At 39.0% G+C, this 19,009-nt stretch overlaps 1 protein-coding gene and 1 pseudogene across 1 annotated transcript in view; one reads left to right on the top strand and one right to left on the bottom strand.

Annotated features, from left to right (window-relative positions):
• Positions 1-7,363: 7,363 nt before the first annotated feature.
• LOC140931410 (uncharacterized) lies at positions 7,364-9,867 on the bottom strand (annotated as a pseudogene).
• A 3,366-nt stretch (positions 9,868-13,233) lies between these two features.
• The window catches only part of LOC140932474 (protocadherin-like protein), a 31,459-nt gene continuing 25,683 nt past the window's right edge, over positions 13,234-19,009 (top strand). Inside the window, exons 1-3 of the mRNA XM_073382081.1 lie at positions 13,234-15,388; positions 15,885-16,509; positions 18,613-18,707. Of these exons, the coding sequence (XP_073238182.1) occupies positions 13,234-15,388; positions 15,885-16,509; positions 18,613-18,707 (2,875 nt within the window). The remainder of the gene's footprint in view (positions 15,389-15,884; positions 16,510-18,612; positions 18,708-19,009) is intronic.

The following is a 19,009-nucleotide window of genomic DNA, read 5'->3' as shown; positions in this document are numbered from 1 at the left end:
CCAGGCCCAAGATACACTCTATTAACTCACTTGAAAAACTCCACTGTTATAGTAATTCTAAGAACACGCCCCAGCTGGACACGTAAACCCGAAAAAAAACAACTATTGGAAAAATAGGGACCGTGTAACCCCAATCTATGCTATGGCGTCGCCTTTGGGGTTATAAGGCAAAACAAATAAAATAAAGCTTAACAACATGAATACGAGCAGAAAACGAGATGCTACACAAAATAGCTAAGAAACATAGGGACCAGTACAGATGGCAACGAAATTAAGGCTAACAGAATAAGTGAAAACTAAACTAAACAAAGTTGACGCGGCGAGGCCGACCGTAGAATGGGCACGCATAACTAAACGGTCACTATATCAAACCCCCTAACCGCAATCCCTAGCGCGCTACACTAGAACCCAGTCCTCCGTTCCGTGCCGGGAAAATAATAATTTATGTCAGTTCTAATTTACGCAAATTATATTTTTTTTACCACATGAGCTTGCCGACAAAGAACATGCATGTATGAGAGAATCATAAGAGACATTTTACTGATCTTTAACGAATTCAGAGTTGCTCCTTTGTGATTTATGTGTACTTTATACCTGGATTTTTGAACACCGGATTAGCAAAAAAAGCAACTCATTCTACTACTTGACAACTTAAAACAGTAAATAATCATTCAAAGGCCGATCGCGATTCAATAATCAGTCAACGGCCGATTGTGAGCCCGTGGTCTAATGACTCCCATCTAGCACTCGAAGAAGAACAATGACGAGGTTGCTGTCCACAAACCAGATGTCTCGTGTACATAGTTTAGATAAGAATCGACCAGCTATTACAATCTCAGATAGTTTATTAGAATATCTAAATGTAAGTAAGCTTCTTGGTGACCATTTTCACCAGTATCTTAACTGGGATGAACACGTACAAGCAACGTGCAAGAGATGTTACGGAACAATAAGAACTTAAGAACTTTGCAGGTTATAGACTCAGAAAGCACTTAGTAGAGTCACTTGTTACAGAAGTAAATGCGCTCTTTTCGTGAATAATCTTTTAGGTTCTAAAAATTGTGAAGTTACGTAAATATGCAAACTGATAAGATTAACCATCTTTTAATTAACTAGTTTTATTACGATGGAAGATAGACAGCTGATGTTTTAATATATTAACAGTTATCTCTGTTGGAATCAGCTGAATCAGCACTTTAATAATCGGACATCTTGTCCCCAACTTTGACATTGGTTTTCCTTTATAATTAATTTCTATCTTTAGTGTTAACTAAACGTTAATGAGTAAAGCCTGTAATCAGATAAGTTAAAAGGGATAGACTTACCCTGGGTGCCAGAGACGTTTGCTGCGCGGTTTCCGGTTTCTGTCAAGTCTATAGTGACTCGCGGCTTTGGCCTACGGCAGAAGATGTTCGGCCGACACCGAAAATTCCCGCCGCGCGCGAGAAAAACCTCTGGTACCCAGGGTAGGATAGACTATAAAAACAGCAAAAATCTGTGATTAATCGGAAAGAGAAGAACACGAATAGTGAGAACTAAGGGTTAAAAAGAAGACAAGGAACTGAGAAAAACAAGAGGAAAAGTGAAGGGACAAAGAAACCGTCAGACAATAAGAAACTCAGTTTAGGAAACTTTCAGTCTATTACTTAAAAACAAATCCTATTGTCTTTCTGAGAACGACTCCATCACTACGTCCTGGTCGAGCAAAACTTCATTGCGTATCACATTGGTGCTGTCAAAACTTGACTATTGTGACACTGTCTATTACCCTTTGGCGGAATTTCAACTAAAACGTTTCCGTGTCCAGCTAGTAGCTGCTAGTTTTGTCCTGAGTAGGTATATAAATGACACTAATGATATTGTTGAGATAGGGTGGTTACCATAATACCATTAATACCATAATTCACTTGTACATTAAATTAGCCTTTCGTTTAACCCTTCAAACCGATAAATTGTCCCAACCAAGCGAGTTAAGAAGAAATCTGGAACTAGTATAATAGCTAAATTTGGTGATAACTCTGATAGCACGATCTTGAAGTTTTTGAAGTTTCTCACTAAGCTGTTGGGTCAAGCAATCCCATACAGCGTTGCAATAATCGAAGTGTGGCTCGATAAGACCTTTGTATATTTTAATTGCAGTGTGCATTGAAATAAATGGCCTGACCCGCTTCAACCTTCACGTTTAACACAAGCAAAATATTTTCAAATAACTCGGAAAAAACCCAGCCTATTGGCAGATAAACACCTCTTGACTTTTCTCTTACACTCGTCTTAATCAAGTTCCCGTGTGTACGATAACACGGTCGGCAGACCAGCCGAGACCCAGTTTTCACACCAGAAAAAACGTCTTTGCCCGGGTCAAATTTCCTCTGGAATTTTGCTCTCGCCTAATTCATTTGACTCCTAAAATCCTGTTCCCGAGGCCAAAGACTTAGTGGTCTCCTTAGAAAAGCGAACAATATCGTACCTTTCTGTCTAAGCCTGGATCAGGGCGATTGATCCGTTTAGCCAAATGAAACGAGAATACAATACGATATTGCACGATGCAGACTCTGCGAATCGTATTAACTTTTTGTCCCATCTCAGAGCTTTACATGATGCTCTCCGGGAAACTTTTCTTAAGGTGACCAATAACGAAAAGTAAACCGCTAAACGACACCGAAACCAGCTTTAGGCGCGCACCGATTTCAAATAACTGTCACTTGTGTTAGACAGAGAATTGTGGGTAGGGACGAAAAAAAAACTAAAGAGGGAGAGAGGGGGGAGTTAGCAAATCCCTAACCACAAAACAAGCAAAAAAGAAAAAAAAAACGACATAAGCAAGCAAAACAGTAAACAAGGTAAGACAGGGGAAGTTGAGAGAAATTACAAAATGTTTGATAACCCGGTTTTCATAAATCCAGGTAGATATAATCTCCCTCAGAAGCAAAATGTTGTGAGCGCTTGCTCACTGTATCGCATTTAGCAATTTATACGACTACTTAGTATTATTAGTGTTATTATTAGTATTATTATTACCTAGCAGAGTTTGAACTCAACATTTATAAAGGTAGAACTGTTCCAACGGTCTTAGGATCTGATGATCGTTTTGAACGGCCTTTTTGCACGGGAGATAGTGAGATCACAGGCGTTTACAGATGGTAAGTGACGTCACCACCCATTCCACCTTTTCTTTCTAATTTATCCCTCGTTTTTATCAGGATAAAATCACTTATTAGGTTTTATAAGTTGGTGCATCTGTCCAATAGTCTATACTCCAGTTTTCTGGATAGTTTCGGGTATGTAGACTAAGCACTATATACCACCGCCGCCCAGTTAGCTCAATTGTTTAAGCGCCGGTCTGCCCAGCTGGAGGTAGCGGGTTCAAACCCTGGCAGGACCACCACTCGGGGTCTGAGGTGAATGTGCTGTTGTGATCTCTAACAAATGGTTAGACATTCCATTCTTCTCAGATAAGGACGAAAAACCTTAGGACCCGTATCACAGTTCTTTCACTGTTCTTATTCATCTTGTGGGATGTAAAAGAACCCACACTGCGTTTTGTAAAGAGTGGTGTGGTACAACCTTTCATGGGCTGAGTGGGAAATTAAGGGGTTGATATCAGTTGGGACGTTAGTCCTGTTTTATCCCCTGTCGCCTTCTTGAGCCATCTTGGCGAATTCAGTACAGAATTGCAATTATACTGAAAACCGTATCAACATTTTTACAGAGATGCCACATTCTCTTTTGCAGCAGTCCCTCCCCATTATCAACCAAAGGAACCCCCAATGTACTCAAATTGACCCACTCAACCCAACTCAGGTGGATCTCTCGTCATTATACACAGAGTTATGTGAAGTAGGCCATCAACAGCAGTCGTGTTCATGACTTTATTGACAGTTTCTTTGACAGTGGAAGACGAGAAAAACTACCTAGCTATGAACTTTAAAATGAAAAATAATTTCTGACTAAAGCACATAAAAGCTCAAAACCAATTTTGTCCGGTACTTGGCGACCTTTACAAGAAATCGGGATATCCTTGCACATATATCTGGCGAAATCCAGGAGAGTTTGGCATTTTCATTCCATATTGGTTAAAAATCATTTGTTATGGAGCCATTTTCGAGGTTAATTTGCCGCGATTTAAATTTAATCTGGGAATTTTTCTAAAGCTTTAACCACACGGATGGCACCTTCGAATCCAAATTTAGGTTTTTGGTATTTTTAATATTTTAGCAATTTCATTCTTTTATTTGTACAGTGCCCTATTAAAAACCACCTACAGCGACATAAGCCATCTGTCTAAACAACTTATTATTACTATTATTATTATTATTATTACTATTATTTATTCTCCGATTACTAATTTCATTAATACCATATCTGCAGCTATATGTAATGCTATTGGTCGAGTGCATGATGCTCTTGAAATTACTTACATGTCTGAAGCTCTTAGACTAGTTGGTGTGCACTGCTAGCATGCTAGCCTGCGTAGCAAGCGTTTCCAATCGAGTTATTGCTTATTGGGCGAAAGATGGAAAGGGATTTTTTTGCTCTTGCCCTAACTTTCTCGACGAACTCATGCGGAAACGCTTACTACGCGGGCTGATGTTCCCCACGAGCAGTTTCAAATCTTTTTATTTGTAACTCGTGACTATTCCATTGATTAATCTTTACTTTTATTCAAATGACAGTCTATTCTTGCTCATGTTTGTCAAGGATTGACTCGATCAACCATGAATTTGGTGCTGGGAGTTTTGATTTCAAGTAGAACCATTGCCCTTATCTTTACGGAATTTGGAAGGCAGTTTCCTATCCATGTTTGCATCCATTTGATGAACTTTTTCATTGTCAGTCTGTGTCATTTGACTCACCTTCGCCCTGTAACGGTCAACATGTTTCACCGAAAATGGAGAATACTTAGTCAAAGTGTATTCGCTTTATTTTATAGCATTCTATGGCTCCTAGAAGGGGCTTTAGAGTGCTAACTTCTAAGCTTGTTCATTTGTTATTAGAAACCGTCAATTAAATAAAACTGGTCACGTGACTTAACAAATATACTAATAACTGATAAGGTAGGCGGAAACATGTTAAAATATGATCTTTAGGCCATTTTGACTTCAAAAAGTTTAAAATTTTTAATGTGCAAAATGTACCACATTAGCAAGAAAACACGTTCTGTGGCGTCAGTAGAAGCGGGAAATCACATGATGGCATATGGCACTTTTGTACGTCAGTTGTTAATTCTTCTAAGTTTTACGACTAAACGTTTTCTTACGAGCTGCAAGCATGATGTCTTGCATGGGTCCTTATGTTTGGCTTGCCCCAATGGGTATGATACCTTTTTTATCTTTAACTCTCATTTTTCATTTCTTTTGTAAAACGTTTTTACGTAATTATGTATAAGGAGATGAAAACCAATAAAGCTGTTTTAAAAAAATCTCTGCTGGGGGCCCTCTTTTTTAAAAAATTCCAAGCCTTAATACACTTGAGTGCCACAATACACTAATTTGCAACCATTTCTTTCTGCAGAACTAAGACAAACCTATTTGCTTTTAACCATCAATTAAGTTTCAGTTCGCAAGTACAGAGTTTCATTGGTTGAAGATCAGCGATATTTTGGCCAGTAATGTTTATATTAGTGTCAGCCGTAAATATTTTTGAGCAGCTGGCGGTAGTGAGGTCGTTTGCCAGATCATTAATTTATGAAAAAAAAGGGTGAGTCCCAGTGATCCTGCCATGAGCTAATTTCGCTTGTCACCCCATGTAAGGCCACCCGGATTCCGGATTCCGGAAGCTGAGAAATTTTTGTTTGTGGAATCGGGAATCCGGGACAATTTTGCCTTCTGAATCCGGTATCCCGCTGACGATTGGAATCCAGAATCCAAGGTCCATCATCAACTACTGGAATCCAGCACCTGCAATCCGGAATCCAGGACTGTCTTGAATTCTCTCACATGGTGAAACTTTTGCAATTGGCAAAGCAATGTTGACTTCACACGTTCGACTTCTGTTACTCAAATATGAGGAAAACCATCAGAGTTCGTTTCCATTTTTTTTGCAAGCTTAAACAAAACGATTCGATGATTTCGAAAGCCTTTGAAAGGTCGATGATAATGACATTATTAAAGAGTTCATTGTCTTAACAGCTTGACCAATTGTTAGTGGTCTCAGTCGTTAAGGAGGCTATGTAGTGAGCTAAAACTTCAGAAAACTAGACAGGTTATCGTTGAACGGCTTGTTCTCATTTGAGTAATCATAAAGGCAGTTGGTAAGTCTTTTGGAAATCTTTTTATTTTTTTTATATTTTTATAAAAGATACTAATATTCGACTGTTTGACCTACAGTCTTTGACGGGTATAAAATGAAATGGCGGAATGGACAGAGCAACTTTTAGTGTCATTTCAGGGTAATGTTACTTGATAATCGGTGAGTTATCTCATTATTTTTCTTTTTTACTAAAAATTTCCTTTACAGTACTGTAAGGAATTTATACTCCTGCAAAAAAATATTGTTGTTGTCAGAGAATGTGCACTTTAAGCTCATCCGGGTGGCCGCTCCTTCGTATTTTAATGAAAACGGCGGGAGACAGCAAAAGAATAGCAGCAGGTATACAGCAGAAACATTTTCCCCGAAACACACACTCTCATCTGTTACTTCAAGGTCACATGCAATGTAACAATAAATCTGTTTCCTGCCAAAAGACACTGAGCCGGTAGCATTGCAAACCTGTGACGTCAGAGAGTAACAGTGCAATGTTACCCGCAAATGCTGATCGTCCGCTGACATTTACTTTGGTTTTCCTCGTATGCTAATATATCACAAATTAGTTAATGATTGGCCCTTCGGAAAATTAATTAATTTTATTTCCCAGGAAACAAAAAAACTGTTTCTTTAGGGAACAGTCATCAATTGTTTATTGTTATATAGCTGCAACTTTTTTCCCAACAGTGCGCGCTCTCATTGGTTACTTCGAGGTCACATGACATCTAATATTGACACTGTTTCCCGCCAAAATCTCTGAGAGGGCAACATTGCAAAATCTATGACGTCAGTGGGTAACAGTGCACTGTTACCCGCGAATGTTGACGGACAACCGCCGTTACAGAGAGGTTTAATTATAAATTTTCAGCTTCAAAATTTCCAGCTATATAACAAATCACTTAAAGATTGGTCAATTAACTGTTTCCCGAGAATCTCAATGTTTCTCAAGGCGGTAATTTCCAGCTATGTAGCAAGAGATTCTCGGGAATCAAAATTAACTGTTTCCCTCGGGACTAGTCATTAAGTGTTTAATATTACCGGAGATTGTCGCCGATTCATAGTCAGAGATTAATTGCAATTACATCATAGGTAACTCAAAATCAATCAGCCTCAACACCCTCTATGTATTCTCTAATATTCCAGGGGTTTCATGAAAATTATGTTTCACTTCTTTCAGTATGTCTTTGTCTCCTCGGAACAGTTTCTGCCAGAAGAACTGGAAAAAACTGTGGTACAAAGACCCGTTTATTACCATCAACACCAAGTCGACAATAGTCAGCGGTTTAGGTGCAGTAGGATTGACCGTGTAAAACTTGAATGCTACTTGAGCTGACACAACAAGAAGCTTGCAAAGATTGTCGAGTGCGAAAATCGAAAGGGTAATACAATATGCTGCTCTTGTAATACGACGATAGTTTTTTGCTCTGCAAGGTGGATAGGTGAAGTTTAACTGATATATTAAATGGAGAGTTCAAATCTTAGAAACAGCTACAAGGCACTCGATGTAGATTTTCGCGCCTCGATTCTGGTACATAATTAAGATATCGTAAATAATAACAAGAGATGTAATGCTGTTAAGAGACCAAAAATACGGCTTTCGAATAAGGTGCTTCCATATTGCTGTATAACCAAATGGTCTGAGTTCAGGAAATGAAGATTTCCTCATCAAACAAATGCTGATTGTCGCTGTCAAAATAGAACATATCAGCCATGTAGCTTTCCAACAGTAGGCATCACAAACTGGCATGGAATAAAGAGTGAAGTTTCCACAGTCGACACTTGTGGCATCGTAGTACAAGGTACAGTCAATTACGAATATCGAAAACATCCCCAAAGACGCCAATCTAAACACCTGAAAAACGATAAACAATGCGGGAAATCCATCCGAAACCAGTTGGACAAATACTCGGCCGAGCTGTAAAAAGGTAAGTTAGAAATAAGTATTTTACAAAAGTGACATAATAGAAACCCAGCAAGAGGGACATTGAAGCGAAGTTTTAAATGGGGGAGGGGCTCCACCTGGAGGTCCAACCCCTTTCCCTTTTATATACCATGAACGACTTCTGTTTAGTGCTTCGTTCAGACGCACTTAACAGACGACTTTAACGTCCGTAAATTGGGAAGCATTTATGACCAAATGGTCCAGAGACGACGGGAAGAGTCAGTGTTGTTGTTGTTGTTGTTTTTTTTTTTCAGAAAACTCTGTTTTTTTTTTCAATGTTATCGTCTACTTTTATGAGTCCCGTTATTACACCAGTCGACTCTAACGTCTCAGACGTTTAATACGTCTAGACGACTTTGCCGTCTGTAGCATAAAAACGGCCATTTTTGACAGAAAAGGTCCCCCTTTGGTATACCTTCTATTGACAAATAGTACGATAAACAAGAGAGAATGATCTACTTAGATTTCCCACTCATTTCATCTCCCACCCGCTTTGCTCTCTATTAGCAGGGTTGATTATGCGGAACGCCAGTGACGGTGGTCAGTAATAACGCTTTGCAGGGGCACCCAACGACAATTTTCGGAAAATATCTGTTCGGAAGACGATTCGAGATCTAGAATTTTCGGAACATTTGTTGTAAAATTTCTTGCTTCCCTGCCTCTCCTAGGATATTCGAACTTTTAAAAAATGGTATAATTGCCCATTTTTAACGGATTTTTACCCTTAAAAGGTCACCTAGAATTTTCGGAAGCCTTTTTTCTGGCTGAAATTTTCGAAAACGTAAGTTTTGATCCCTATAATTTTCGGATCACGAGACTTTCAGCTAGGAAATCCGAACAGATGAAAAATTTTTAGGGGATAAAAATATGCCTATATCTACCGTTTAAATACTAAAATACGTTTAACAATGCTTTGTTTAAGTGGTTTTGAACTATATTCTCGTTGGGTGCCCCTGGCTTTGAGAGGCTAATTTTATATATATATTCACAAACTTGACTTGTGAATCTAGGGTAAAAGGGCTTGGAAAGCTCCCAAAGGCCGCTTTGATCAATGCCTGGGTCCGCTTACCGCTATAGCTATCTTACAATGAACACGTTTTGACTTTTCTTTGATCGAGCTAATCGCTCCAGTCCGATGCTTATCATATAAAGTAGTGCCAAAGTACTAGTTAACATTTAGGTTTAGTACCGCTTGTTAATGCACAGGCTTAAAACCCTGTACTTTATTGACAGCACATGAAAGGATTTTTCCTATTTCCCGATCTCAGGTAGATACTAGGAAATAGTCTTTTAAACTGAACGTAAGATTATCGTGTTTGACTGTATGTTTTGCTTAGAGTTATCCACCAACAAATCACTTGCTCATCATGATCGCGCATAGCAAGCAACATTTTATATTTCAAATACGCCTTAGCTGTTGAGCCTGTTTTATGTTGCCACATTTTGAAGCCATCTGGATCTGATCTGTTACTGACCAGACGCACAGCAACATGGAATCTATTTGATAAATCGGCATAAATTTCGCCGCGATATCAAATGAAGTATGAAAAACAAATCTCTACTTACGTGCGGCCTGGTTTGTGTTTGTTGTAGAGCTTCTGAGTCACTCATAAGGAAGGCCAAAACCAGCAAAACAACAAATAATCGGATAACTTCTCTTTTAGTTAGTAATAATAGGAAGAAAGGATTATCAGAAGAGAAAAGATCCGTTGTATTTATATTTTGTTAATCCGGGATAATATAATACTGTTCGCACTTCCGCGAAAGACGGAAGTCAATACGGCAAAGGGAGTCTGGGAAACACTAACAAAAGTCTTCTGGGAAAGAATCATTTTGTATCCGCCAGCGTCCTGAAACTCCTTGGGAGAAGTAAATAAAATCATAATGTTTATATATATATATATATATAATTTACGATATCTCTAAAACAAAATAAGTAGTCAGTTAGCTTGAAAAAGTTTTCCTTGACCAATGTTGGAGCCAAAGGGTGGAACGCCACACCAAAACACCGTAAAAAACAGTCTGAAATACAGAAAAAACGATTGCATGAGACTGTCGCAGTTTAGATCTTAAAAACACATCAGACGTCTTTTCTTTTATGTCGCCTCTGCTGAAAGATCTTTTGATTAAAAGAATTTGCTACTTAGGGAAGGGATCTTGATGAGGCTGGTTCCTGACCGCCGAAAATAAACCAGCTCATTAAAGAGAATCAGTTGAGCCTGATCCTTAATCTGTATCTTTAATCGGTTAATAAGCACTAGCACAGACTAATTGTGGCAATGCGTCGTCATAATTAGGCACTCTGAGAACAAAAAAAAAAAACGAAAAACAGTTAAAGGGCAGCAAATCTGGGTGAGAGGTACTATGTAAAAGAAAAATAAATTGAACTGAACATGTTGAATCAAAGATGAATCTGTCAACTTATTCATCACAATGTGAATGATATGAACACTCGCCTTTACACTGACCTACATTATGTCGAGCCTGTCCGGCTGGAAATTATCAAACTTCATAAAGTTCCAGTGATTTATGAAATTTATGAAATATCCGTCTTTAAGGCATGGTCACATGTCGAAAGGATTAATACTTCTGGCCCAGATGACTAGTGCCCTTTTGGTCTTGGAAGTAGCTAGTATGCCCTGGAACACACACCCGTGTGTGATAACACATATTTTCAATGTTCCCTTCGCTACACAGCAGGTAAGCTATTCCCAAGGAGACAAATATTTCTGTTTGCATCAACTCAGACCGATATCAGTTTAGTCCTGGATTTTCAACTGAGCCGTTTGGTTGTGAAGAGTTAGCCAGAGGTTCTATCCTTGTAACCATTCCGCAAATGGAACTTCTTAGTGAATGCTTTCGTACTGTATCATCTTTTCTTTTAACATTTTAGAAAATAGAATAGATCAATTTCAATATAATAAAATTCTCAATTGGCTCCGAGGCTTAGGGGAATAAAACGAAATCATCTTGAGGAGGCTGAGCAATGAATAATTCATTTGTAATTTCCCCAAGCATCGCAGCCAAGTATGAATTTTGATATATCGCAATAGAGAGGAGAAGTCGTTACGTCACGTTGCCATGGTTGCGAAATTTTTGGATGACAACAAACCGAAAATTCACTTAAAAAGTAAATTCGCACTGTTTCAAACTTAATCGATCTTATTCAATTTCATTTAATTTGTCAAATGTCGGCGAAATTATACTGGTTTTAATTCGAAAGGACCGTATCTAAGTTTAGAAAAAGAAAAAGAAACTTTTTGTCTTGTGTTCACATACTCCTTAAAGCGGGCGCGTGAAATTAGGAAGTTTCATGTGGCATTCGTGCAACGACGGCTACAAAATGTACAAAAAAATTCAGCGTGATGCTCGTGCAAAGTTGCTGTTTTGTTAACTAGACGTATCGGTTTTTTTTGTCTTTCTCGTTACTGTCGCCGTAGTCGTTGCTTAATCTCGGCCCTATCGTTGTCATCCAGAAATTTGGCTACCACGGTAACTTGACGTCACCCTTCTCCTTTCTATTGGTACCATTAAATTCTAGCCACTTTTAGCAGGAAGGAAAGGGTATAAGGCCTAGATGCCAGTCACTGACCATCTATCGCTGGCAAATGTTAGCTCTCGTTTTCTATAATCTCCTCACGGTGGCCAACCACCTTACTAACGATAACGATGAACATGATTTTCACCTGCTTTGTCTATTTGAAAATCTGTCGTAACAAAGGAACAAAGAGAGTAACCGAACATCAGCAGGGTATGAAAATAACTATGTGTATCAGAATGGCTGGTGATTTTTGGCCCAGCACGGAAGTCTAAATCACACTTACATGGGAAGCAATGGTCCCATTACCTCCCACAATGTCTGTTGTTCACCTTCATCGACTGTCCTAATTAATAAAGCCCCTTCTGACGCAGCACTACGGGCGCTACATGCTTCAAGAAGCCTCACCTGGTCAAAACGATAATAAATATACAAAAAACGTATGAAATTCACTAGTAATTCAGTCACTGTCACTTACAATTATAAAGTTTCATATATCGATAATAAAAAAAAAGAGCGGTAACGACTTATCAAAACACTTAATTTAATTTTCAAACAGTTGCTGCTGGTACCTGTTCATTAAATAAATATTCTTACAAGATTCAATAATATGTCTGATTGCTAAAAAAAACTGCAGTTATAATGATCAGCTTCTTGTTTTTATACTTACTTCAACTGAAGATTACTCCGAAGATTTATTTTTTCTTTATAAATGGGCTACTTTTCATCCGAAGGGTCGTCATTAGTGTGATACTATCTCCATAAAAAAAACAGTGTCAGCAGGGAAAATTTTTGTAATTCACCAACATTCTATTTTTTTAATAGTCTGCCCTTAGTTATTCCAGTTGCAAGTTGGATAATACGTGTCGTCTTTAATTAAAGGCATAAAGTCCAATTTAATCACTTTCGATTTAAACTGCGTAGAAATGACTCATGATTATTTGTGTCTGGAAATTCAGCCACCTGCATTGTTTACCAGCTTTGTCTAAGCAGGGTGGAACCACAAATACTTTACAAAATGAGGAACAAACCAATCATACTTGGATATCAAATACATTGTAATTTGGGCGCGACAACCGGCAAGCAACTCTTCTAACCTGTCATAGGGCATTGGAGCTAAACCAAACAAAACTGATTGTATATTTGTGGCATAGAAACAAGGCTTAGCAGAATCTCTCTTGTTGGCCAAACGAAGTTTTTGTGAAAAAAAAGCAGTCAATGGCAAATTATCTACGTCCGAACAAGGAAGAGCCCTTTCAAGAGGAAAACGTTTGACTGCTTCCAAGCCGCAAAACGTGGGCTGAACTTGTAACACAGCGGTATCCAATAATTACATAGTTCATCACCTGCGTGGCATAATTAAGAAGACTCAATTCCAAGTAACTTTTTTTGATTTGATGGCTCCTTAAGGAAGAGAAGATATAACTTCTATAGGGGAAGATAATTAATCAAAATTTTCATACAACACTTCAATTACCTAACCAGATCAAACAGCCAAATCAGACAGAAAATGCGTGGTACGTTTTGGGAAATTGTATTTCATTTGTTTATACATTTCGGATTTTACGCAAGTGCACAGTGGAAGAATTTTATCGAAATCAACGTTCCTGAAGGGAAGCCCGCACCATACACAGTTTATGACGAGCTTCCACTGCCTACTGGTAGAGACAGATATTCACTGCTGTACGCTCAAAAAGGCGATTCGCTCGACAAAGTTGGGCTGTTCAAGGTCTCACCTTCCGGCGTCATAACAACGGTTCAACCGCTCATTTACGAGAAAGGAAAACCGAATAAGTATGACTTAACAATCGTGAAAAGACCAAGCAAAGAGACAGATGGTGGACTTGCCACGACAGTACGGGTAACAGTACAGGATATAAATAACTTTACACCATTGTTCGCTTTTCAATTATACAACGGAACCATTAAAGAAAATTCACCTGCAGATACGACTGTTATGGGTTTGGAGAATTGCTACGCTGAGGATCGTGATTCTTCTGGGGTAAGAGTTTATAAAATCATCAGAGGGAATGAGAAGGGGTATTTTAAGGCAGAAAAGCGTGATGTGGGGGAGAAAAGTTTCTTGCAGTTGAAAGCAACAAGCAAGCCAATCAAACGAGGTAAAACCACGCCTTTTATGACCTTGACAGTAGAAGCTGAAGACATGGGAAACCCGCCATTAACCTCCCGCACGACGATTAGAATTCTGATTGAAGAGATGAACGACCATGCACCGGTTTTCGACAAAATCAGCTACGAGCGCGCTATAAGCGAAGATACGCCAACAATGACGCCGATTCTTAAAGTGCAAGCAACAGACCAAGATGGAGGAGTGGATGGAGAAATTTATTATTTCTTTCAAACTCTGTCCAGCTTTTTCACTATTAATGTCTTCACGGGTGCTGTAATGCTCGTACGCGAATTGGACTATTCTCAAAGCGATCAACGCTTGCATCAGTTGACAGTCGTTGCGCGTGATGCAGGAAATCCCAGCAAAGAGACCATAGCTTCTGTTATCATCACTGTACCTCTAGATATTCCTAACTTTCCATTTTCTGGGTCTTCGAGCTCCGATCAAGAAAACACAGTACCATTCTTTCTCTATGCTCCATATCATTTTACTATCCATACGTCATTTCCAGTAAAAGGAAGTCTTGGCGTCATCTTTGCCGCGGACAAGGATCCACCAGGCTCGAACAGTGACCTGCGATACTCACTAGTCAGTGCCTCTAGTGTATTTGCCATCGATTTATTTAGTGGTGTTTTAACAGTGAGCGGGGGTCTTAATGTGCAGACATATACATTAACAGTGAAAGCTAAGGACCAGGGAAGCCCTTCAAAAGAAGCGGAAGCCCAGGTAAAGATTGTAGTTAAGGACTCAGGTAATTCCCAGGACTACCCTGTGTTCAGTGATCCTATACAAGTTCTTAGGGTAGCTGAAGATGTAGAAGTCGGTAGGTCAGTATTTCAAGCTTCGGTAATCTCCGACTCCAGCACTGGGAAAGGCGTCGTGTACTCGGCAATCTCTGGTTCGGCACTGCCATACTTTGAAGTTGACGAGGTTAATGGAGTGATGAGAACTGCTGCCCATCTGGACAGAGAAACACAAGCAACTTATGATATGATTATAGAGGCAAGAAACAAGGAGAAACTGCCACGTCACTCCTATCTTTACGTCACAATTGATATCACAGATGTAGACGATGCTTACCCGGACTTTAGCAAATCAGCTTATAACGCGGGGGTTCCCGAGGGGAGTCCTAAAGGGACGTTTGTCACTGTAATACATGCAATAGACAAAGATAACCAGGTGGTTGTATATGAAACATTAAATTACCGGTCAGAGTTTGAAATTGAATCTAACACTGGTGTGATAAGAACTAAGCGAGTTCTTGAACGAGCAACGGGTGACATAGAATTTCTTCTTTATGTTACTGCCAATGATGAAGAAGGAAAAACATCTCAAGCGATTGTGAAAATCCAAGTTATCAGTTCCCCTGACTCAATTGCCAAGTTTTGGAAGCAGTCTTATGAAGTGTCCTTGAGAGAAGGACAGGGCCTGGTACCGAACTTGTTGTGTATCGCAGCCTCCGGCAGTAAAGGAAATGTTAAGTATTCAATGAAGTCTGGAGGAGACAGCAGATTTCAAATCGATCTTGTTACTGGTAAGTTTAAGACACAATATGCGATTGCTGTAATTTTGAACAAAACTCCATGCATCCGAAATGAATTTTAAAATTCACCTCTAAGTGAAAGACAAATTGCGCGTGTTGAAAAAAGGAACTATTCTACTGTTTTTATTGCTCCTCTTAATTTCTTCCACAAATTATTACTCTACTTTTTTGGGGCATTACTTTACCCTTTGCTATTGTCCTTAGTATTAAACTATGGTTGTGAACCTGATAATAGTCAATCCGGTCCAAATTCTATCTATCCATCCAGTTTATTACCATCGACTGAAGACACAATTCACCTTGAGCCTGAAAATGAACACGCACAGGTTTTCGCAGCTTTAGTCACTCTTACTAACAACAGTCCTATTCAGGACTACAGCCACCCGGATGATCATAATTATTTCGCTAACTTGTTACATGACTTAAGCTTCTGGTTTCAAACCATTTACTATGCTTAAATAAGTATAATTTTTTAATGTTCCAACAGGTTCGTTGTCAGTGAAAGACACTTTCTATTACAAGTTTGATCAAGGTGGTTATGTTGTTGAAGTAGGAGCACAGAGTGAGGGTTCTTCTCAAATTGAATACGTACCAGTAACAGTGAAGATCGAAAACGAAGATGAACCGCCGATTTTTCAGGAGGACAGTTATGAAGTTACAACTCTAGAAAATGTGGCCAAGGGAACCAAAATCCTCGTTAAGAACACTGAAGGGTTTCGTTTCTCGACGGATGATAAGCCCCTGGCTGATTTTGACTGCACACTAGAGGATATTACTGCTGTACAAATTCTTGATCATTTCCAAGTTGAACGCATGAACTCAGAATGCCAGCTAATAGCCATCAAGAACTTCACACAGGTTCCTCACCGAGAATTCAGATTTAAAGTCCGTGTAACAAACGTCAAACAACGAAACTTTTTTGGTTCTGCATCTGTGACGGTAAAAATAACAGACACTAATGACTACCCTCCTGAGTTTGAACAATCTGATTACTGGGTGTCTGTACCGAGCAGTACGCCCAAGGGAACAAGTTTGTTACGAATTGTTGCTACTGACAGGGACACCCAGGGGAGCGAAGGAATTGTGTTGGAACTCGAAGACGATAACAGCAGGTTTGTTTTTGTTTCGTCATCCTTTCTCTTTTACCACGTTTAAAGTTTTTACTTTTTTTAGTCGATAAGAACAGTATACCTAATTGTGCCTTCTTTGAAAGATCGCTTTTGAAATTTAATCCACTAATTTCAAGCAAGGTAGATTTGATTTGCTAATTTGAAAAGTCATTTGATTTCTAACTGTTAAACAGGGCCATCCAACTACAATTTTTGGCAACATTCTAAATACTAAACGAAAACATTTTATGAAAAGGTTTCCATAACGTTTTTGGGTTTTTACAATGTTCCGCACTCAAGCGGTCTGGTAGCTCTCGGAACAAAGGTAAAAGGATCAGGTGAGAAAACAATAATCAAACAAAAGAAACAATGGACCCTAACCCGAGCCTGAATTTCATCCGATTACTTCCAGTCGTTATTACTCCCTTAACGTAACGTCTGAATCGACTGGCCGTTAATGTCGTCCAGTGACGTCACTCACTACCCGAAAACCGGGTAGTGATTTTGATTGGTTGATTGTCTAAACATTCGCATAATTATGTATAATTGTGAAAAATTTTAGCGGGATTGTCGCTTGATACTCAGCGGATCGCATCCCTGGCATTCTTTCGAGTAGTTCAAACATTTCGATAAGCTTAATCTTTATCTTGAATAGCAAAATTACCCTTGTCTTCGAAACTGAAATGCTAAATCGAACTGCGATTGAAGGATCATTGCGGAGAGTCGGTAGGTTTTTCATTTAGAGCTGCTTTGTGGTTTCGGTGGCCGGTGATTTTGTTTACGCGAAGTTTTCAAAGTTGTGATTCGACCTTCTTGCTATTTTCACCGTCAAGTGTAATGATTCTGTTAGCTTTTCTTTCTTGTTTCCTTTTTTTTTTTCCTTCGTTACGGACCAAATAGCTTCTTTCCAATTAAAGCAAATCATTGTGTTTTTGAACTAAGTGTTCCGTGTGTGTGTTTATTTCATTGCGTGATTGCGACCGAGTTTGATTATAGAATTCAGTACAACCGCGAGTTGTACTGCATGCAGTTGATACTTTGAACGTTGAACATGAATTACGATCGAAAAAAGTAAAGCAATTCTGTATCATGCAGACATTTCCAAACGGTTTGCCACTTGAAAATCGTGTTTTACCTTTTGTATGAATTAAAGCAAAGGTCAAGGAGTAGTGACGTCCCAGGACGGCATTAACGGCCAGTCGATTCAGACGTTACTGAGGGAGTAATAACGACTCGAAGTAATCAGATGAAATTCAGGCTACCCTAGCCCTGAAACAATAGACCGTTTTCACATGACGTCACGGCGGCCATATTGGTGTTCCAAAACAATGAAACGGCGGCCATGTTGGTGTACCAAGAAAATCCTCTGGGAGTTGAACTCTTTTCTCATGTAAATGCTTTCTTTTGTTCCAATGAATTAGCACAGATGCTGACCACGTGAGTGAAAACGCTCTATACAGCTTCAATAGCTTCCTAAGAGCGACTGCAATTAGAAAAGGATCTTGAAAAAATGTGTGGCTCCCAGCTTCTTAGGAAGGGATATTCCTTGCCAGCGGACTTTTTGCCGTTATTCCCCAGACGGCTATTAAAATATATATCTTAACTTAACAAAGATCAATAATTTCTATACCACCAAAATCGCCTTGCATTGACCAGTGAACAACTCAAAACCACCCAAAACGGCTGGCTATTCCTACACCTGCGATTTGTCTGGCCAGCGGATTTAGCTTTGTTAACAGGGTGCCTTTTCCAGTCTTAATTCCTCTGTGTCTTCAAATCCTGCCAGAAAATCTACTTTATATGCTAGAAATAATAAGAAATTCCAAGCATTACTTGTTAACCTGCAGAGTTTCCACATGCGCAAGAGATATTTTATGCAACCACTTCACTGTTTTGGCCTTTGGATGTTAAATAAAACTTGGAAACTCTTAAATTTTTAGAAGTGTAAATGTGTAGCCACAGATCTCTTCTAATTTTCTCTACCGGCCTTTGAAATCAATGGTAGTCTTCAATGATACTCCCAGTGATACTTAATGATACTTATACTTGTAATGATACTTATATGATACTCTCAATGATACTTATTTCTGCTTTTTGAATCCTTAGGTTCCATATAGATAATCAAGGCGACTTGGTTACTAAGACATCCAATCTGCCAGAAAATACGTTCTACGAATTTAAGGTCAAGGCAACAGAAACAGGTTAGTGATCATAACAGCATCGTTAAAATCGCCTGTCTTTAAGCGGTGCGGAAATTGGTAAACATAAACCGTATAGCTTAAAAAAAATATGTAATCGCGATTTCTTTTTGTAGATTGTTGGTAGACAGGGGCATACAGCCTTAGTTTATAAGTTAGTCCGTATTAACGGAGGATAAGAAAATGCACTAAGTCAGAGTTATAATTCTGAGTTGAAGATCAGTGAACTCGGTTGTCAATGATCCTTACAGGGTACTTCTCAATTCGCTTCCCTGCCGGATTAAAAGTAAAATGTAAATCTGATG

This window comes from Porites lutea, chromosome 3, assembly GCF_958299795.1.
Source record: "Porites lutea chromosome 3, jaPorLute2.1, whole genome shotgun sequence".
In the NCBI taxonomy this organism is placed as follows: domain Eukaryota; kingdom Metazoa; phylum Cnidaria; class Anthozoa; order Scleractinia; family Poritidae; genus Porites; species Porites lutea.
The sequence above is the reverse complement of the archived record's forward strand: the minus strand, read 5'-3'. Positions and strand labels throughout refer to the sequence as shown.